General features: G+C 40.3%; 1 protein-coding gene across 1 annotated transcript; it reads left to right on the top strand.

The window, feature by feature from the left end:
* Positions 1 to 1,782: 1,782 nt before the first annotated feature.
* On the top strand, positions 1,783 to 21,779 carry BAG3 (BAG cochaperone 3). The gene is made up of 4 exons (XM_062580570.1): positions 1,783 to 2,009; positions 14,489 to 14,836; positions 17,046 to 17,426; positions 20,478 to 21,779. The coding sequence occupies exons 1-4, from the start codon at positions 1,839 to 1,841 to the stop codon at positions 21,249 to 21,251; spliced, it is 1,674 nt and encodes a 557-aa protein (XP_062436554.1). The 5' UTR covers positions 1,783 to 1,838; the 3' UTR covers positions 21,252 to 21,779.
* Positions 21,780 to 22,794: the final 1,015 nt, after the last annotated feature.

The raw sequence follows: 22,794 nt of genomic DNA, 5'->3' as shown, positions 1-22,794 counted from the left end.
AAATCTTTTGAGGCAACTGCTGACACTAATGAAGCTGGGCAGCAATGCCTTTGATAGAGCACAGAGATAAGCAGGGTTAGGAGGTAGGTCCAGGGATGCCTATCACAGTCCCGGACAGACTGTAAGATAAACAAGATGTGATTGTTGCTATTACAAATGGGTAAGTGAAAAATAATGATCCTGACAATACGGGCATTTTGAGGTACAGATTGAAAAGAACTCATCAGTTTGCAGTATCTGTGAGTCAAAAGCGCACAATGAGGATAGAAAGAGTAGTCTTTGATGCAGTTCTGAAGGCAAAAAATGTACAGAATGGAAGACTTACAGGAAGGAAGGAGCAAGTTTGAGGGGTTATAAGGTATGCCAGCATGATAAAAAAACTCCTCATTTTGCCAATAGATAAAGGAGTATCAACATCAAGCAGTATCTAGAAATCTTTGAGCTTTCCTTCTCCAAGCAGGATGAGATCCTGGTTGTCTCCAGGAGTATGAACAGCCAGGTTTTTCTTAAATAAGAGGTTCTGCAGTAATGAGTATCTCCAAGGAATGCATGCCTTGAATTCCCTGAAGCAAGTAACTTTGCAGCAGGTAATGTCTGCACTTAAGGGACACTCTACATTCACCATTCTACTTAAAGTAACTATCAGTAGGCAATCTGTGGCTTCTTATAGGTCTGTCAGATGACTACAAGTGGAACAATTATGAAGTACAATTATCTCCAACTGAACACTTATGGGGAGTGCATGACAAACTGATAACAGCAGCTATAGAGAAAGACATCGTTTTAAAGCTTTACCCTTTGACATATTCCTTGGTATTAGTGAAACTGAGGGTTTAAACATATTAAATTGCAAACAGCTAAAAAAGATTAAAGCAACTGAATCTGAAGAGCATGTCTGCTCACCCTGTTGGAAACAAACATTTTTATTTGCTATTTGTTTGGTTTAGTCAATTACAGCCTTAAGTTACCAGTCACAGAGCAACCAGGGCACTTTCTGGGCTTTGCTCACTCAAACAGGAGGTAGGAAAGAATGAATGGGCTATTATGCCCCAACCCTAAGAAGCTCGGAGTACGCTGGAGGCCTGTGCGTTCCTTAGGCAAGACATTACTTGCCTAAAAATCATATCTCGTGCATCAGACTTACATTTCTGTAGCTGGAACTGGACATAGTAAAGCAGCGTATCTTTTACGTTTACTTTTCTAGCATCTGTCTGCATCAAGCACCGCTTCTGTTAAGTGGAGCTGTAAAATGCATTCACATTCCTGCAAAAAAGAGAAGACTCATTCTGCACACTATCTGCTGTGCTGCTTCCTAAAGAAGCCCTGGGGGTGAGTCCACACTGCAGCTTTCGGGGGCAGCACCTGTCCCCTTGATCAGTTAGAAAGGGCTCGCTCCAGTGCCACAGTAAGCAAAGCAGCCCTGGTCAGACAGGGGGTCTGCGGGGGTATGCGGGGGCTCTGCCGGGGGTACGGGGCTCTCCCGCCGGGCCGGGCCGGGCTCGCGGCGCAGGGCCGGACTTGCAGCCGCTGCCCTGCGCCCGCGGAGCCGCGGCGCAGGGCGAGCAGCGGCGGTGACTCAAGGGGCAGCTCCCGCCCGGGGGCAGCCAAGCTGTGCTAGACGCAACCAGAAGTTTCCAGCCGGCCAGTTACCCCGGGTCTCTCCTCCTCCCGCCCCTCCCTTCTCCCGTCCTCCGCCTTCCCCCTGTGCGCCGGGCAGCTATTTCCAGACACTTCCAGCCCCTTGTCTCCTCCCTCCGCCCGCCCTGGCTGATAAAGGCGCCTGGCCGGTTTCCCCGCCTGACACTCCAGCGCATGGCCCGGCCACTGGCTCGCCCAGCATGAGCGCCGCCACTCACTCCCCGCTGGTGCAGATGGAGGGCAGCGCCGAGCCGCTGCCCCCCGGCTGGGAGATCAAGATCGACCCGCAGACCGGCTGGCCCTTCTTCGTGGATCACAACAGCCGCACCACGACTTGGAGCGACCCACGCCAGCGGGTCGAGGCGGCCAAGGTACGGCGGGCCCCGGGCGGGGGGCGCCGCGCTCCGCTCCGCCCCGCCGCAACTTCCGCGGAGAAGCTGGGGCGGGAGGGAGCCGGGGCGGCGCGGCGGCGGCGGCCGTGCCCGCGCCCGGGTCCGTGAAGGGCAAGGCCGTGACACAGCAGGGCGGGGGCGGGGCGGCGGCGCGGCCGTTGGCGCCGCGGCGGGGGGCGAGGGGCAGGGCGCGGCCCGCGGCCCCTGCCCGGCGGTGGGTGAGGGGCAGCGCGGCCGTCGCTCTCCTCAGTGCATGGCAATGCAGTGAGGCCAGGAGCTGCCTTTTGTCTCTGACGCACTGCAGTCCCTTTTTTGTGCATTAAATCATTTGATACCTCGGCCCTGTAATGTTTATTTAAAGTTGCTTAAGTCCACCCAGCCTGCCTGGGAAGACGCGAACTTCGATGTATTTTTCAGCTGCGAATGGCCCAAACAATGAATGCCATTAAAAAAAAAAAAAAAAAAAGAGAGAGAGAGAGAGAGAGAGAGAGAGAGAAAGAAACCCAACCCAGACTCTTAACTTGTCAAGGTTTCTTTTCTGGTCACAAACTATCTCAGTAATTTTGCTGTCTGGTTTGGTTTTGTTTTTAAGCATGCTCAGAGAAAAGTTGCATCTTAGTCCAAATATGTCCATGGAAAGAAGCAGCTGAGGGGAGAGCCGTTGTGATTTTGTAAGGGCCCTCATAAACAGCTCTTCCAAGTCAAGCTCTGTTGGTTCTCGGAAGAACAGCGATTTGACAAGTACTAGCATTTTCTGTAAAGAATGCAGTGGCTAGACAGAAGGTGCTGGAAACTTGAGCTGAACCAGAAGTTAGGAGTCCAGTGGAAAAATAATTCCTATGGGATCTTCTTGTGTTTGCTTGCAAATAACATTGTTTTCATCCCCAGTACACCAAACTTTACAGCTTGCCTTTGATTTTGCAACTCAGTGGAGTGGGCCGGGATGAAGTGTTAATATCAGAGCAGTGACACAGAGGATGTGATTTGGGCACCCTTGCTATTTACAGTGTCACCCGCAGCTGCTCCCTAGAGAAGGGCTCGGCCAGGGACCCGCGGAGGACGGCTCCCTGGTGAGAGGTGGCGGTGCTGGGCCTGCGCCGTGAAGGAAGCCGGGGCGGCTTGCGCGGAGCCGCGCGCCTGGCCGGCAGCCCGGAGGCCCAAGGCCGGCTGGCGTCGCCGCCGGGGAAGGCTCCCCAGGCTTTGGGAGTCAGCTGGCGCTGCCTGGCTGTCCCTCTAAAACGCTGCCTGGGTGACGGCTGCGGAGTGGAGCTGGCAGACTGCTGCGGAGCAGCGAAAGGCTTTGATCAGCCTGGCCCCGCTCACGTCAAGCCCACCCTTCACAGTACCCAGGGCTTCGCTGTTCTTATCGTGTTGGGAAGAGCCTTACGCCTGCTGGCGGGGACGAAGTGCTGCTGGGGTTGCCATTTTAAGCAGTAGCCCCTTGTAAAAAAAACTTGAACTGAATTTAATTATGTGTAAAGCGTATCCACGATACATCAACATGAAGATACATTTTGAAGATATCGGGTATCTTCAACATACCTATTACAGCCTTTTCTTTCTGTAGCCTTATTTAAATCAAAGCACTAAATAGAGATTATTATTTCAAGAGTTTAAGTTTTTTCTAAATACTAAATGAATAATAATAGCCTATTTTGTGAGTGCAGATTGTAACTGAAATCTTGGTGTGAGAGCAGTATGGTATTTAAAAGAAATGAACAGGACATACTTTTTTATCATGCAGTTGCTGAATCCAGGAAAACTTAGTGCAATTGCATTCACAGATACAACAGATATTATTTTCAGAGTGTGGAAATGAATCAAAATTGACAAGACATATCCTTCTATCCCATTTTCAGCTTTATAAGTACTAGTTAATTTAATATGTAAGTGTATAAATCTGATAATAATGTAGAGAAGCCTTAGAAAAATGTAATTCAATAATGTGAATATTTAGAATGCAGAGGAAAAGTGCTTTAACTCCTTTTGGAGACACTGTCTGCCTAGTATAATGAGGCACCCATTACACTGGCTGGTATGGCAATAAAAATAACATAGCAAGTATGTTTCTTTCTTTCATAAAACACAAGTGAGAAGAAATCTGTGCTATTTACTTAAAAGGCATCTATTATGAAAATAATGCTTGATGCTAACCCATTTAAGAGAAAAGTTACATTTAAGCTGCTTTTGATAATTGCATGAGAACAGGAATTTGAAGTGCTCTAATGGATCAGTATTCTTTTGAGTGGGTGCTTGAAACAAAACCAATTTTCAGCCCTATCTGATACAAAGTCTGTGGTAATGAAAAGTACTTCTCTTGCCAAGTTGCAAGGGTTATTATAGATTAAAAAAAAAAGTTGCACCTGCTTTTGAAGGGCTTTGGAGGAATACCTTCTTTTACAAACATAAAAACATGATAATATGCACCAGAAAGAGATTTGTATGCCTTGGGATTGTTCACTGGTCCCAAAAGATGAAAATGGAAATTTGTTGATTTTTGGGGAGCTCCAGTCTGATGTTGTAGCTAAGCTATTCTGGTGAAGACAGAGATTAACCACTGACATTGAATTTCAAACCCAACAATGATTTTTTTAAGGCATTAAGTACTTTTTTTTCTTTCAGCTTAAGAAGGACTAAATTACAGATATAGGCAGATAAAGGCTGGGTACTAACACTCTTCAGTTCTGAGTTAGCATAAGAATGAGAAGAACTGAGAACTTAAAGTTTTAGGGAGTGATCTGAGAATTAGAAAAACTGACTTAATCTTTCATGCATATTTTACTGGGATGATTTTACAAAGACAAGTTGTACTCACTACTTTGATACATTGTTCTCTTGATAAATTTCTGGAATCAGGCAGTGAACTAGAAATTTTGTTGATCCTTTGTGGTGTTCTTTAACCATTACAGTATATCTATCCATATGCTCTCCCTGAATATTCGTTCCCCTTTTTTTAAGATGCTTAGATGAACAAACATGCTATTACATTTTTAAGTGGACAGGGTATGGAGCACAGATCTAAACTAGCAGAGCTTTTTAAGCTAAATGAATAACGTAGTTGAGACAGTAGTAATAATAAAATTCCATTTGGAGTTGTTGATACTGGTCTTCTCGCTTACTGCGTTTGGCACCAATGTAAGTATGTTGGCTGCAGTAAACTGCACCAGATTTATAATCAGATTAAAGGAGAAGGAGCTCTCAACCTGGCGCAACTCCGAAAAATTCCAGTCCATGATAGAGCCATTTTAAATCAATGGAACCAGACCTTGAGTTTCCATTTAGCTATTTAAGTTGTTTGTCCTTGATTCAAATGATCCTCTGTTACTTTATTACTTAGTTTAGCCTTTTTTCCACCCATGCAAAGAGTGTGTGTCCATGCTGTTCATGTTTAGCCCAGTTACTTGTATGAAATCATTGCAATATCATGCAATATTGCTGGATTACAGAGCTGATCAAGAAGGAATAGAAAATCTCTTACCAGACTTCAATGAGGAAAAAAAAATGAGGACTTTATAGATGACTGAAAAGCATTATTAACAAAAACATCTAATTAGACTAACGATTTTCCTTCAAGTGACTAATTAGTTAATAGTGAGTCCTTCAAAAAGGGCATGATCAATATCATGATGTATGTACATACATACTTTTAGTAGAAAAGTGTTCTCCCTATAATTTCTTTCTTAGAATTATTCATTTTGCATGCTTACTTGCTGCTTGTTTCCTGTCTTAACTGATGCCATCGTAGCTCAGCATACTTTCTGCAAGGTTCTCTTAAAATGTTAAATCATTTAGTGGATATTCGTTCCCCAGAATGTTGATTAAAGATAGATTACATTTAAGGAAGAAAACAGAAACAAGATTTGTGTAAATATTCATTGATGCCCCTTGGATATGTTGCTTCCACATGCAGTAAATCTAATGGGAAATACCGCAACTAAAATTAGGCCTAAGGAACTGACTGTGCTGAAATTCACTGAACTAATACTGTGATCATCAGTAGATCGCAACTATCTTATGTTTGAGATTAAAGCTAGCTGGTACAGCTTCAAGTCCTGGAACAATCATAAAGATAATATATTTATTGGTTCCAGCAATGACTGCAGAGGTCTACAGAAAGAAAAAAGCTGTATTATCTTATTATTAAAGGTTTCTGTAGTATTTGGGAACAACTAACTGCACCTAAGTTTCTGTCCTTACCATTTCTTTTACTTCATGACTTAGACCTCTTTTCTCTTTGCTTCCCCAAACAAGTCTTAAGTCACTAGATTTTCATCTCTTTAGCACGGACCTTATTTTTGAGCACTGGCTTCTCAGGTTCAACTTGACTGAAAATTTCCTAGGAGGCCAAATTGGAAATGGCATGGAAATGTCAATAGCCTCTCTGAAATCCTGCATCATTTGCAATGATTTTCTCAAATTTCCTTCCATTGATGAGTAGGTAACATTTTAGATCTGGAGTGTTTTACATTCTTTTTGCTGATGTGCATTCTACCACAATTGGGTTTATATATCACCCATTCCTTTATAAATTATGCAGCTGGGTTAAGTGTGCTGTATATAAAGTGTATAATGTGTAGAAGTTGCAATACTAATACTATTAATTAGTAACTAATTATTAGTGTTAATTAGAAATGCTATTTAGTAATATTAATTAATAACACAATTTAAAATTAGTATTATTAAATACTAATATTATTGATAGTGGATTTGGGGAATAAATTTATAGAGGTACCATAAAACAAGGTGAAAAAATAAGAAAAAATAAAAGAGAACACCAATAAATTACATTAGAAGTAATGCAGCAGTGTCTGGGCAATCATACAAGAGGAAAGATAAGAAGAGTTTTGTTTGCATAGTTCTTTATAACTTCCAGTAGAGTGTACCTTTTATCTAAATGAGAAGGAAAGAATATTGTGCCAACATTCATAGCCAACAATCATATTTTTAACACCTGTAACTTGCACATTGGCATGACTTTCATCTAACCACGTTGTGAGAATAGAATTGTGCCCACTTGAATCATGATAAGGCAGATAACAATTCAGTATGCTCTGAGGTATAGAGACAGTATCATTCACTAGGTAAGTTCTGGCTCCACCTTTTTCTGTGGCAGCTATGCCATCATTTCAAGCTAAGTTATATATAAATGTAAAATAGCAGAAATGGCTTATGAAAGTTTCTTAAAGTTTCTTAAAATTACATTATTTATTTACAAATGAAAAATGCTATATCTTCAGCTACTTTACAGAAGCTTTTGTTTTGATTCTTTTTTTCCCCTTGGTTTTACAGACATGGGGTGGTGAAATGAGTTGACTGACATCACCAAGTAGGCTGGATAGCACAAAATTTTTATGGTTGATGACAAAGTCTCACAACTGATAAATAAGGTGCAGAGTAAGCAAGTGTTTTTAGTGTTGGAAAATTACCGTTTTAAGAAACTGAAATTAAAAAACCTATGTGCAAAATGAAATTTAGCTGAAAATAAAGACACTAGCAATTCACACTGACTCTTTAATTGTTAGCTATTTATTCTCCTTTCTATGGGGAAGTGTTATGCTCCTTCTTGAGGCTGTACTTTTTTTCTATGTTCTAAGGTAGGTTGGCCACCTACTTCTTAGGCAAGCAGGCAGTGGACAGAAACAGCTTACCTTAAAGTATGTCATTCTTAAGATGCTTGACAAGGAAATTTCTGTTAGTGCTCTAAAGGGTTTCTTCAAACCAGTACATTACACTTGACAGTGAGTGATGACACCAACTCTCTTTTCCTCTCAGGAGTTAGCAGACTCCTCTGTTTATAGAAGTCACTGCTTTCTCAGAACATGTTCAGTTCAGCATTTTTTGAATTTCTGATGCATTTTGTATGGCCAACTTCGAATCATGGGCATAAAGAGCAAGTGTCTTCAGGCCTGGGCCAAGACATTTTAGCTTCAGAAGAATCAGCTTAATGATCAATAAAGGAACCATTTTAGTTCCTGAAATAAGATTAGTCCACAAGCTAGCAAACAGGTTGGCTCTGGTAAGGCTCTCAAATTCTGAACGGCCTAGGACCTGTGATTAAACTTCTCCCTCAACTTTTAATAGTGTTTATTTATTTCTAATGACATCATTGTCCTCTGCCACTTAGAGCATATACTGATGAAATGCTTGTATAATATAGCATTATAATTACAAGAGAAAACAAAAGCCTGGTTCACCTATGCATGTGTAAGTTAGGAAATAAAACTCGGCATTTAATAAATAAAACATCAGAAGCAGCTTTGTGTATAAATAGGTTACATTATGTGACTGACATGAAGTTCTGTGAAGACAGCTCATGAGACTAAACTTATTCATGGCTTCCTTCAGTCATTAGCTAATGATATCTTGCTCAAATACCCATGTGCTCAGTCTATATACTGGAGTACAAATAGTGAGTAAAAGAATGAGAATGTAAAAATCCTCAGTGGCTGAAATACAGTAATACGAAGTTCCTGGTCAGTACTTGGAGCAAATTAGTCTCTGCCTTGTCCACCCATATTAATTCTCTGAGAAGTATTAATGATACACACTTTCTGATTGTGTTGTACTATTAATATGTATAAACACACAGCACCATTGAGAAACATTTTAGTATTTTAATCAAGTTACCAGAAATACTTCGATGTGCTGATTTTACTACAAGCAAAGGTAGTCTAATACTTTTGACTTACCTGCATAGAGCAACAGAGAAGAAAATACTTGTCTAAAAGCGAAATAGCAGAGGATATGGAATCCAATTCTAATATGGACTGTTTTGCCTGTCCGTAATTTTTTTTGTAAACAGATTTTATACACCATTCTTACATTTGAATATGAGATAACACTGTTTTTTTAGGTCATCCATGGCAATTTTTGATTTAAAAATAAAGGCTGAGTGTATGTACAAGACAATTTAGTGGTCATATGTGACATATGTCAGTCACTCGTTTCAGTTGCATTGTTCTGTTTTCTTATGAAAGAATGGAATTGTACTACTCCCTACTTTATAAAAATCCTTAACAAGGATCACAGTTACGGGAAGTACACTTTCAACGTAAATAACATTTTCTACTGGCATTTTTTTCTGTTTTTTGAGCAACCTGGATACTTCTATTTGCATGATATTCTTTACCACAGCAATTTAAAAGTTAATAACCATACTGAAGTCAATAGATCCTTTTGTTTGCACGTAGAAAGACACATTTTTCTATAGGTAATGTTAAAAGTAAAATTAGCATTCTTTTGCTAGATAATATTTACAAAACAAGTGTATATTTAAATCTGTACTGTTGCTCTATAAGCTGCAGAAGTGCTAGATGTGTATATTGTGTGTATATTTTATGTATTAGAGAAGTGAATTGATGTAGTTTCTACAACTATATCAACACAGTTTAAGAGAAGTATTAGGGCATGATTGTAGCAGAACTTGCTTATTAAGTTCTTTTTTTGCACATAATTTTTGTATAAGAGGAATGAAAAGTATAATATGCAAGTAATTTCAAAAGGAAGATTCCAAGTTTGATACTACTATTCAAGTAATCTATTTTGCATACAGACTATTTTGACAGATTTCAGTATATCAGTACAGCCATCTGATTGACTTGCATGGGAATTTACTTGCATAAGCAGTGTCTGAATTTGCAGGGTTTTGTCTTTCAGTCTGAAATAATACTTGAGCAGTCATTGGGGCACATGAGGAGTTACAGCATTATCCACTGCAGATAGGACTTCAGCAGAGGGAGTTCTGCTCAAACGTCTTGTTTTTCTCTCTTACTGTCTCACTTAAACTCGTTCCAGAACTCGCTTAAAATTTCTGAGTAAGTTTAAGGATTTTAGCATCGTTCCTGACCATGCCCTCTCCATGGGAAGCCAAGAGTAGGATGTGGGGATATGAAGTGTTTTTTCCAGTTGCTCAACTTGTGCTGGCTGCACCTTTATTTATCGTGGTGATGACCTCACAACAGAAACGCATGTCCTCTTCCCAAGAGGTGTGATGGCTGCAATTCCTCCCCCGCTGATCTTCCAGCACTGTGCGGCTGGGTAGCTTGCAGCTTGTCCAATGCATTTTCTTTCTAGTCTGAGCAGGACTTGTCCAGTGTTCTTTGTAGTAGTGCTTCATGAATGATGGGTTGGATCCGAGTTTCTAGTGTTGTTTAAAGCTATCTGAAATGTAGGCTAGTACTGTTATTAACATTTCTGAGCTTTTTGAGGGAGTTTTTGTGCTCCGTTCTTTTGGAGATTTTGTCACTTACAAACTGAGCATCTGATCACAACCTGGGTTCCTGTAACGTTAATTGTCAGTTGTTCTGCTTATGAGAAACTTCAGTAATATTCTATTTCTTTTTTTTTTTTTTTCAATTTTATTTTCAAAGTACTTCTTGATTCTCTGGGTGAGAGGAGGATAAGCTTACTTTGTTTTCTTAGGCAGTTACAGAAGTTTGGTTCCTGCTTTCCATATTTGAACTGGGAAGGAGGATGGACTGAGTCTTTTAATTCATTTATTAATTTATTGTTCCTATCTTTTTATGCAGGTTTGTGCTAAATGTGAACTCAGAACTTTTCCAGATAAAATGTTTGTTTATATAAATAAGCAAAAAAATGTTTGTTACAGGGCAAATAAGAATTGAAGAAGAAATGTTTGGTCTCCTGGCTGGCTATGGTGTAAATTTTGAGAATGAAAGTGTTCAGGGGGAATCCACGAATCTCTTGCTCATAGTATTGCAATAGGAGTTTTCTAGAGCTTGATGCGGATCCTCCTCCCCTGTCAGGCTATCCCCTCGATACCAGTGAGTTTCTCCTATCAGGAGGCTCCCAGAACCTGCTGGTCCAGGTTGGCAGCGTAGGCTGTCCTGTAGCGAGCAAGGGATTCTTTCGGCTGAAAGCCTAACTATTGGGATGTCAGGATATCTGCGTGGCCCTGCAGTTGTGCTGGATCTGCATTTAAAAGGAGTCCCAAGCAGTTGGAGCTGTTTAACTCAACTAAGGCAGTTTGTTTCAGGGCCTTTCCTCAATGTGGGGTGTTCCAAAGAGTAGATTGCTGCATTTTCACAGACTTACGGAACTGTGTGGAGAAAGGAAACAGGAGAGAGCAAGAAAGAAGAAGAGATGTTGAGAATGTGATACTAACTGGCTAACACAAGCAACTGCTTATGGTATTAAATATTAAATATTGAAAGAACAATGTGGATCAGGAAGAACAGTTGTGATGAAAGCATCTTTCCTGAATCTGTGATCTCTCTGTGTCGGACTTGCTGATAGCATAAGAAAAAGGGAACTTGTGTTTTTTCCTTTACTGAGGATAGCTTCAATATAGCAGTACTGTAGGGAGACCAAAAAAAGAAAGTGTTCCTTAGTTAGCAGACTTGACCATAGGGGGAAAAGAAACCTGGAACAAAGGACCAACTCTAACTGCTAACTTTCCACAGGAGCAGGGTAAGTTATGGGCAGCTGTAAGAATAAATGACAAATTACAGGAGTGTAGTTTTAAGAGAGACATGGAGCTGCTGGAGAGAGTCCAGTAAAGGGCTACAAAGATGATCAGAGGGCTAGAGCACCTGCCCTACGAGGAATGGCTGCGAGAGCTGGGCCTCTTCAGCCTGGGGAAGAGAAGACTGAGGGGGGATCTCATCAATGTGTACAAGGACCTGAAGGGAGGATGTCAAGGGGACGGGGACAAACTCTTTTCAGTTGTCCCATGTGACAGGACAAGAGGCAGTGGGCAGAAATTGAAGCACAGGAAGTTCTGCCTGACTGTGACGGGGAATTTCTTCCCTGTGAGAGTGACGGAGCCCTGGACCAGGTTGCCCAGAGAGGTTGTGGAGTCTCCTTCTCTGGAGATCTTCAAGGCCTGCCTGGATACAACCCTGCCTACGATGCTCTAGGTAACCCAGCTGAGCAGGAAGGTTGGACTAGATGATCCCCAGAGGTCCCTTCCAACTTTACTGATTCTATGATTCTATCATTTTTATGCTACTGTCCTTAAAGAGGGAGCAGTACTTCTATTAAAAATGTGTTAAAACTTGCCAAAAACTTCACTTCAGATATAAACTCAGTTGTTCAAAAAAGCAATCCAACCTGATTTTTCTTTGCTTTTGTACTGTTTGTTTTGAAGTTCTAACCAGGGTTTAAGTTGCAGAGGCAGATCTGTCAGATTGCTAAGCTGGTTCAAAACAAGGGCAGCCTAAAGGATCTGAAAACAATGATATGGATGAGGAAACCCATGGTCAAAATGCTAGGAAGGTATTCATGGAGGATAGAGGGGAATGGGACATGGTGAGTGTTCAAGCCTTGGCAATGATTTCTTGCTTAGAGAAGACTCCAGAAGACTGAAGGGCTTATCTCAAAATTGAACAGGTCAAAAGACTGCCAGTCTTTATAAATGCCAGGAAAGTAGGAGCTAGCCTCTAATCCTTTAGGGTAGAATTGTTCTACTTGCACCTTGCTATGGTAGAGTGGAGCATGAGTGGAGTGACCATGGCCAAGATACTTCCCTTGTTGGGAGATCTGTAGGTACTCCTGGCCCATTCAGCACCTAAGCTTTTCCAGGCTTTGACCCTTCCTACAGGGAGTCTGACAGTGCTCGAAGTGAGTGAATCTCCTTTTTATAGTAGTGGGAGATCTAAATCTAGGTGGGGTGGCTTACTCTGAATTCTCCAGTGACATCCACAGCTTGCCTGCCCCCTCTGTCAGAGGAGAGCTTTCCTCAGAGTGTGTGCGGAGCAGCTGGTGAGAGCCAAGCATGAATGTATTGAGTCAGCACTGAGCTACAAGGTGTTTCTTCCGAGTGTCGAATCATCAGTTTTCCTCACTGGGAGGCAGCCTGGTCAGCTCTGCTCACTTGGCAGAAATTTGGCTTTGCACATAGCCTCACATGGTTGCTAGCTGAGTGCAAATCAAATTTTCCAGCAAATGCAGTTTGTTGGCACAGCTGTGTGCCACTCCAGATCCTAGAAGAAACACCTGCCAGAAGCACTGCAGATTCTGGTTGTATTGGTAACTTCATTGGTCCAACAGAAGGCGAATTGACAAATAATGCAGTAGTTGGTCATCAGGGTCCTGAAGTCCCTAGATCGTCTTAGTTCAGGAGATGAATAGTTTCCCAGTAGAATGAATTAAAATGACTCATTTGTTAGTGGTGGATCCCAGTGCAGAACTTGGCGTGAGATCATCCTTGTTCTGTAACTGGAAAAGCCAACTTCAAATTACTTTCCTGTGAGAACTTTCTGGGCTTAGTTCTCCTCTGTGCCTTTTTCAGAATTTTTCCTCTGACTGTGGAGGCTTTTTTTTTTTTTTTTGTCAGTAAAAACAAGTACAGCATCGGGGCCTCTGGTTTTAAACTTCTTCCTTTATGTACTTTTTAATCTTTATTTCATTAACTTACTGAATAATAGAAGTTATTCTCTACAGTTTCATAGCTTACAGGATTTCTCAGAAATTGCTTTTTGAAGACATACTGTCATATAGGAGAAACACTCAGAATCTGATCGGTAAAATAGTTAATTCTTCACTTAATGAATGAGTATATTCTATATACAGAGACTACATAAACTAAATATTTTTGCAGCTTAAACACCTCTTTAAAAATAGGGTTCCAAACACTTGCACCATATGTCCCCTTATTAAATTCCCCTCTTACTGAATAATGACATTACCCTCTGAATGACAGAGGTGCTTGTTATATGATCTGACTTAGAGATACATCTGGAACTTGGCCCTAGCAGGGCCTCAAAATAGAATGACCGTTGCAGGAAGAACTTATTAGAGGACTTATGAGGGATCTTAGTACAAACCACTTCCACCCTTGCCAGAGCTTTGACATTGTTCAGTAAGCATACTCAGACAACACAGGGATTTATTTTTTTCAGCATTTTCCTCTTTATTACACTATCTTATCTTCCCCTCTTCTCTTCCTCAGTATTTACTGAAATTAATTCTCTTTTAGCTGAAAGTGAATATTAGTGGATATTTTCAGTATCCAGCATCAGCAGTTCTTAGTCAGTGGGAAGAACAAGACCAACAAATTGCAAAATCTTACTTCTTACATGGGATAGATTCTGAAGCATGCGAAGGAAATGTCTCTAGTCTCACAGACGGTTGTTTAGAGTGTTTCCATCTGAAGCAGGTAGACCGGAGGCTATATGCAAGTAATGTATGTTAAATGAGAAACTATCTTAATTAGATGGTACTTTAAAGCCTGAGTTGATATTTATCAGGGGATGGGGAAGTGGTAAGGAAAGGAAGAGACATACAAATAAAAAAATACTTAGCTTCCTTTCTTCTCTCACCTGCAGTTCTGAATTGTTTGGAACTATAGCTAAATACCCTGCTCCGATCTGGGAGGGTCTGAAGTCTTAATAAGCAGTTGATACTGTTTTTACGATGGGCCTTTAGGGCTGCTTTTCCTTACGAGGTGCATTGAGCTGAGTTGCTAGCAAATGCTGTGTCATATTTTTAACTTTTAGGAAGGCCAGTCATCAGCAAATGGCCCATCTCGTGATAGTCCAAAGCAACCACAAGCAAACATGGGATACCCAAAACTGCGGGCTGGCTATATCCCAATTCCAGTCATCCATGAAGGCATTGATAACAGACAGCAGCACCCCTGCTTTTCTGCTCAACAACCTAGCGTGCAACGGTTCAAGACAGAAGCTGTGCCTACCACAGTGCAGGCACAACCACCTTTAAGGGGGGCCTATGCCCGCTCCGAGTCCCCTTCTAGGGGACATGCTGAAGCCTCTCCGACAGATAAACAATGTGGACAGACAACAGCAGCTGCAGCAGCCCAAGCTCCAGCTACACATGGACCTGAGGTAAGTTGTCAATATTGCTAGGGTGTGTTTGCATTAGTCTTTGCAACATTTGTGACCTGAATGTCACAAGGCTAGTTTATCCTTCAGATATCCAAACTTACCACAGGATTACATTTTCCAGATACTTCCAGAGTATTAAAATGCAAAAGTGCACAGTCATTTCAGCATAAGTGTTCACCTTTTTTTTCTACTATCGTAAGTTCTCATTCTCAAATGATTATGCAGAAACGGATGCATGTAAATTGTTTCTGAGAAAAGAGATCCTCTGAGTCATGCAGGTTGTCTTACAGTAGATGAGGATTGCTTATGATTTATGCCAGTTACTCTGTAAGCTCAGTATGCAGGCAAGTCTCGTCTTCTATGCTGTAAGTAAAAAAGCCCCATGAAGTGAAAAAAGTGAATGAGGCAAAAATAAATACAGCTAGTTAGCTAACAACCTGAGCCATTTTAGAAGTTTGTACTGTTGTGATCTTTGCTTTCCAATTTAATACTTCACTCTTACTAAGTGTATAGATTTACATACATAGATTTACAGCTTTAAAATGAATTGTAAAATGTTTTTCTCCTTCAGTGGTATGTTAAAATAGTTACAAACTATGACTCCTAAAAAGAAAAAAGTTGACTTGCTTGGTTTTTGCCAGAAGATACAATTTTGGCTTGCTTGTTCTCTCTAGAGAATTAGCAGAAACTGTATCCTTCTACTATACTAAAATGTATCCTCAGTTTTAATCAAAGGAAGATGAGCAGAAAATTCAACCTTTATGAATTTGAGAACATATCAACAAGCTTGTAATGTAGCAGTAGTGGATTTTGCTCTGAAACCTGTTCTGAATCTGAACAGTGTAATTAAAATTCTGTTAGCAGTAATCTCAGCTGTCTCAACTAGCAATGCTTTATCCATGCAGTTCAGTCCACTCTCATAGCTGGGTTGGTGTAGTGAAGGGTTTCTTGTTTTCATTCTTCCCCAGTGTAGCCAGAACTCCCCAGGAGCGCTGTCTAATCTGTACAATCAGTTTTTCCTTCTCCTGGTGTAGTACAGTTGGTCAGTTAATGTGCTTTGTCTCTTACACAAACCGACTGCAGGAACATGTCATCTGTGCCTCCAACTGCATTGCTTTGGGATAGCTACTGAGGTCCTGAGAACATGCTGTTGTAAATTTAGGTAACATGGTGTGGGTGTTAACTGACCAGACCTTGTGGTTGTGCCTTTGAAACCCACATAGGCAGGGCTACCAACAGTGGCAGTGATGGGTACAGTAATACAAACAAGCATTTATTTATTTATTCATTTTAGGTAGCTGTTTCATAGCTGAACTGATCTAATAGATCACCAGTACCAAAAGAGAGGTTTTGTTCCCCTTCCTCTCCTGTCTTGCTTGCCCTTCTCTCACTTTTGGCTGTATTGTCCTGCCCTTTCCCTTGTGTCAACTCCAGTCTTACATGGCCTTTCACTGAGGCAGTTAACAAACATGTCAGAAAACAATCTTTTTTCCCCTCTAGTTAGCCGGTTCATTCAGCTCATAGAATGGTTTGACAGCTGCTGCAGTTCATGCAAAGTAAGTGATGGCATGGCAGGAAAGAGGGAGGGAGCTGTGAACTAATGAATTGCCTTTTCCTATTCCACATGGGCGCTGGATTCAGCAGTGATTCCAGGTCTACGCTATGATAGGTCTAAACTGTAGCAGCTATCATTGCTGGTGCCAGTGGGACTAAGTTACTGGAAAGTCGTAGAAGGAAAAAAGGGGCATTAACTGTATGTACCTTGCCATCACCTACTTCAGAATTGCATGTTTAAAACAAAACAAAATCTATTAGTGTGATCAAGATCAGAAAGCTAAACTTGGTGTGCCTCTATTAGTGGTTTGTTTTTGTCTCTAGCATGTAATTTGTTTGCTTAACTTTAGTTTGCCTCAAATTTAACAGGTTTAGACAGGAACAGCCATGTAGAAGCAGAAAACATTCTGACTGAGCATCCCCTCCCTGCCCATTTGAGGGATGGGAATGCTGTAGCTCAGGTTTCTACTTGTTATAATGATGCTCTCCCACTAGTTCTGCGGTTTGTCCAGAGGCACTTGGCAAAAAAAATGCAAGGAAGTAGATCCTCTGCATGCCAGAAACACAGGTTCAGTTTCCATGACTATCTTTTCTCTTTGGAAACAAAAAGTACTGTGAGGATTAAAACTAATAATGAATTTTGTTTTCACGACAGCCTCAGTCTCCTGGAGCTTCTGATTCACCAACGGTTTCCCCTCAGTCATCTGGCAGATCCAACACAGGAAGCCATCAGCTTCCTCGTGGTTATATTCCAATTCCTGTGATCCATGAAAATGTCCAAAGGCAGCCATCTCAAGTCTATCATCAGGCACAGAAGACACACTACCCTGCCCAGCAGAGTGAATACCAAGCCCATCAACCAGTATTTCACAAAATTCAACCAGATGACAGGGAGTCTAAGACAGCACGAGCCCAATCTCCATTCAGAATGTCTCAGAAAGGTTCATCGAGTCGTGAAAGTTCGCCAGCTAGAGTTACAACTCAGATACAGCCCCAAGCTCCTATCAGAGTACAGACAGTTGTAGACAGACCTCAGGTATGTAGATTGGGGAGGGTAAATACACACTAAGTACTTTGTTGGCTAAAGTTGAAAAGTTTGCTCATACTAGCAGGTACATGAAAGTACGTAAAGCATTATCAATTACTGGTTTTAAACAAATTGAGAAATTCTAATTGATAACAGCTTTGTTGTTGAGATAATATTAGCAGCAAGTTACCTTTGCACCTATCAGGTATTGGAAGTCTTCAGGTCATTGAACTACATTAAGCAAATCACTTCTAACATGCAGAAAATGATTTTCCTTTCATCAGAGTTTAATTTGGTATAAGTACACTGAGGTCACTGATGTTGCAGTATGTGAGGGGTTAAAAAAACAGGTCTATGAGCTTTGCGGCATTTATGTAAAAATGCCTCATAAATGTCTCAGAACCATTTAAAATAGCTTCAGATGCAGAAAGTAATTTCAGTTATGAGGAAAGTGGATCAGCATAGGCTAATCTTAAACCTTTTTCTCCTTCCTACCTGAAGGACATTCTTCTTGACAGATAAATGTCCTGGAACAACAGTTTTTCACCTTTTTCAGAATAGTGAAGTTCTTCCTTCCAATCTACTTTTCTCGTAATCTAAGACAAGTAGGACTTGAATTAGACCAGCAGGCGTGTATGTTAATACTAGTGTTTCTTTGATCAAAAATTTGAAACATTTCTTCATCTGTACACTGAACTAATATATTTAACAGTAAGTATGACTCGTCCTTTTGTCTTCCCTATTTCTACCACTAAGAACAATTTAGTGTCCGATATTGCAAGTAAGATTTAATAATCTTAGTGTTCTGATTTCAGGGATTTAAAAGCAGTAACGTAGTGTTAGAAAATGGACATTATTTTGTCCAAATTGATGTTACAAGATTACCACAGGCTGTTCAGTTTGCCCAAAATGCATACGAAGCACACATACTCAGAACAAAAATTTAGAACCAAGACTAACTGAGATTTAAACTACGAGCTCATCCTATTCTGGAAATACATTATCGGTAAATAAATATCCTCTAACAGAAGGGAAGGACTAAAACTTGATTCAAATGTTAAATAAAAGTAACTTCCTTAGAAGTACAAGTTGTAACCTGCCATTAACTATACCTTAAACCTATCTCTGCCCTTGGATACAGTTTATTTTAGATATGTAAAGGTGGAAACTAGCCACTTTCCATTATGTTTTAATAATTTTTTTTCATGTTAAACAAATGTTTTACTAAGACTACAGTTAAATATCTTCTGAGTCAAGAATTCCTCAACACAAAAAGCTAAATTTTATTGGCACTTGCGAGCATGTGGAAGGGAATTTTATTTATGCAAAAAAAAAAAAAAAAAAAAGCCCTAGATTTTGTGTCTGGAGAGTTTTTTTGCATTGAAACTGACAGAAGCAGAATTAGGTTGATACTTTCAAAAACCTTGTGCTAGACCAGACCAATTAAGACTTCAGAATTAATGACATATCCCAGGCTTTAATACGAATTTATATTTAGGGGTGAGAATTTGAGGTCCCTAATCAAATTTTATTCAATGTTTACATGGATTAAAGTCATAACAGATTGTCAGTGTAGATGAGTTTTTGAAATTCAGGGTACTTACTTACATGATATAAATATAGGTATTTTACTTCAGGTTTCTACATCTGTAAGAGCCCGATCATGTCCCTTTCCAAAAGCACTGTTTGTGTGCATGAATAAGTAAAGGAGCTGTCAGGGGAATGAAAGTACAGGTCTCATGAACTCCAGCTTTTCATTAAGGCTTCAAAACCCTATTCATTTCAATTTTGATAGATTTCTGAGTTCATGACTGGTTATTTGTGTAGTAACCCCAGGGATTATCTCTAAAAGCTACAATGAGTAAGATTGTTATAGTAACCTTTCCATGCAAACACTAAAAATAAAATCAGTAAACACACTAGCAAAAAATTTAGTATCTTGAAAATGGGAATGGGATAAGAATAACTCAAAGCAAAACTCAGCAAAATACTGATAATTCTTCAAGAAATACTGTATCTGAGTTGGTGACACACTGAGGATGACATCTGGACTGCACTGAAGTCAGCTGGAAAAACCTTACTGATTTCAGTCAGGCCAGGGCTTAGCCTAACATTCCATTTTATAAAATTGCTTGTAGAGCTGACTTCTGTAAGCACAGGCAGTATTTTGTAGTTTGAAGTTTTATGTCTTTGAGAGTCGGTTGGTATTAATCTCAGAGCTTTAAAATAATAACTGTTTGAACTCTTAAGTATTTTTTTTGTGTTGTAGAATAGTAAAATTCAGCAGTGCACAGGTATCATTTTAAATGCTCTAAAATTGCAGTTCTAAAACTGCAGAAAATTGGATGCTAAGTAAAACTTTTAAGTTCACCACCAACTCATAAGAGAATGTACTAAAATCACTTCTTAATGAGAATAGCAAGAGCAGTATAGAATAAGACTCCTCTGTTGGGCTCTTGGGATAGTTGCACTGAACTCCCCATGCTGTGGGCAGTGCTTTAGAGAGAGGGCTTGGTGAGCAGAAGGAAGCTTGGTAGCTTCCTTGCCACAGTTGTGGGTTGGGTAGGCAGAGTTGGAGATGGTAATGGAAAGAAGAGGAGAAAGGAAAACTTTTGTTTCCTCTTCCCAATTTGTTTGTTTTTTCCACATTCCTTGTCCTTACTGAGTCATTAAGAGTCGGAACCAGCATTAGGAGGTGAGGTTACAGGGATATGGTGCTTGGGAGAACCTTAGCCAAATGCCTGGCATAACTGTATTTCAGTTTTCATGTTTAAATGCAATTCAAGGCCTAGATTTTACGAGCATCTTTAGCCTTTTGGGGTACTCCAACCTGAGACAGATGGAAGGGCCTGAATTTCAGAAGAATAGGTACTGATGTCTTCTGAAAATCAAGATGTTTGTCTAGGTGGTTTCAGACTGGTATCCATGGTTATGAGTCACTCCTGAAAACCTTGGACTAAGCCTTTCCTTTTTGTTATTTTTTTTTTTGGGGGGGGGGGTTGTTTTAAGAAGAAATAATGTTTTTTTAATATCTCAACACACACTTTTCTTCGTCACCAGGTTTCTCAGCAACAAGTCCCACCTCAAGAGCCACCAAGACCGTCCCCACCACCTGAGAGCAAAACAGAACACAAGGCAGTCCCACCACCTGATACTGAGATGCCTTCACCATATATCCCAATTCAGGTCACTCACCAGGAACCAGATTCTAAACCACCGCCTCAGAAACCTGCAGCCATGCCGGAGAGAGCTGAGAAAAAAGTTCCCTGCCCAGCTAAAGTTGTGCCCCCACAGGAAGGGCCTGCTCCTGAAGAGGCTGCAACAGTGAAGACAGTTGAAATGGGAGAACCTCAAAAGCATCCTGGTGTTTTGAAAGTGGAGGCAATTCTGGAGAAAGTACAAATGCTTGAGCAGGCAGTCGACTCCTTTGAAGGCAAGAAAACTGATAAAAAATACTTGATGATTGAAGAATATTTGACCAAAGAGTTGCTAGCCCTAGACTCAGTGGACCCCGAGGGTCGTGCAGATGTGCGCCAGGCCAGGAGAGATGGTGTAAGGAAGGTCCAGAACATTTTGGAAAGACTTGAACAGAAAGCGGAAGATGTCCCAGAACCAGTTCAAGTTGATGGACTTCAGTCAGCATTGCCAGAGCCTAAGCCACCACAGGAAATCATGGAGATTGAACCTTTGGTAATCAAGAGCAAGGAAGATACAAGTAATAAAGATGCTAAAGAGGAAACCAAAATGGAACGACATCAACCTGAAACTAAGGAAGAAGTGTTTACCAGTCTTGCCAGCACAACAAACACATCTAATAATCCTACTGAACCATAGCCACATGCTGAAATTAAAAGCTCTCAGACTTTATAACTTAAAGTGTGTTTAAGTGGATTTTAAGTTGCATGCATTTCCAGAGCTCTTTTCAACTGGTTTTTAATCATCATAGCAGCTTGGGACACAGTAAACACTTCATGGGGGAAAGAGGGCGTTAGAAAGAAAGAAATGCATTTATCTTTTATTCTTACACTATGTAAAAAATGTTTCAACAACAAACCCTGTATTTTAATCACTTATAGGTCAGCTGAGTGCAAGAAAAATAAAAACAATCAGGGTAAATATTGATGAGTGTTGTATTAGGATGTATTCCTTTGCAGGTGAAAATCAATGTCCTGCCTTGTCAGAATACCAGTCCTTCTGTAAGTGTAGCCACTCTAATGGTAATGTTTTATTTTTAATGCTCACAATTGGGCACTTTAAGTAATGATGGATAGAAAGTGTGTAAGAAACTGTGGGGATATTTATATGTGTGCAGGACTTCAATGCTTTATTTTAAGAGGGAAATAAAATAATATAGAAGCCTAATTTAGTCTTGTGATTTTATAAGTTGGAAATGTAAGGGCAGTAATCAGTCTCAAATACACTCTTCTAAAAATAGAAATTTCTTTTAGTACCTCATTGTAGTTGAACTCTGACAGCTGCTTTCTTAGCAAGATCAAAATGTGTCCTTCCATTCCCTTGCCTCCTTTCAATTTCATTTCATATTGCATGTGTGGATTGAGGGAATAATTTGGCTTAGCATTTCTTTTTTTTTTTTTTTTTCCCTCTTTGTTCTCTCCCCTCCCCCTTAGTCATCACTTAATAGATTTTTTTAATACATATATATATATATATATATATATATATATATATATATATATAACATCAAGAAATTAATATCTACTGCTATTTGATTTGCAGAAATTTACCTTAGGGCGTTCTTGTCCTGCAAAGTCACTAGCTTTTTATTAACTATTACTTCTAAATTTCTAGGCAGACATTGTATTCATTGAGCCAGTGGGATTTAAAGGCACTCCTCTTGTTTTGTGAACAGTTGCATTTTTTAAAAAGTACTTTGTGGTTGCAATCAGCAACATAGGATGGTTAAAATAGGGGACTTCAGCCACATCCATGTAAAATGAAAGCAATGGAGTCAAACCAGTGTGGAATGAGAGCAAGTAAGGAAGGAGTCAGAACCAGACTCTAGAAATTGTCTTTAACTTTCATTTGTAGATTGAACAAGTCATTTAACTTGATAGCTCATGTTTACAGCATATGAGGAAAATTTTCATCTAATACAGAAGCTCAGGGCAATTGATTAGTTATTGAGTTACACTTGAATCATCAGGAGATTAGATTAAAAATCAGGTTTCAACCTAGCTGGGATCCTAGTTATAAAAGGCATGCTTGGAGTGATAATCTAGAATTGTCACCGTTTATCTTAAAAAAGTATAAATTGCAATACAGCAAGCATCTTGAAATAACAAATGGACTACAAGCTGCCTGCTTGGTTATAGGTGGAATATTGATGCTTCTTTTAGTTTCATTTTGATAGTCAACA

The sequence above is a fragment of the Rhea pennata genome, chromosome 7 (genome assembly GCF_028389875.1).
Source record: "Rhea pennata isolate bPtePen1 chromosome 7, bPtePen1.pri, whole genome shotgun sequence".
Classification (NCBI taxonomy): Eukaryota; Metazoa; Chordata; class Aves; order Rheiformes; family Rheidae; genus Rhea; species Rhea pennata.
Note: the sequence above shows the minus strand (reverse complement) of the source record. Positions and strands in the feature narration are given on the sequence as shown.

Excerpts from the sequence above, each read along its gene's own strand:
- BAG3 (XM_062580570.1), top strand. The coding sequence starts at position 1,839 with ATGAGCGCCGCCACTCACTCCCCGCTGGTGCAGATGGAGGGCAGCGCC. Across the intron at positions 2,010-14,488 it reads AGCGGGTCGAGGCGGCCAAG|GAAGGCCAGTCATCAGCAAA; the intron begins GTACGGCGGGCC and ends TTTAACTTTTAG. Across the intron at positions 14,837-17,045 it reads CAGCTACACATGGACCTGAG|CCTCAGTCTCCTGGAGCTTC; the intron begins GTAAGTTGTCAA and ends TTTTCACGACAG.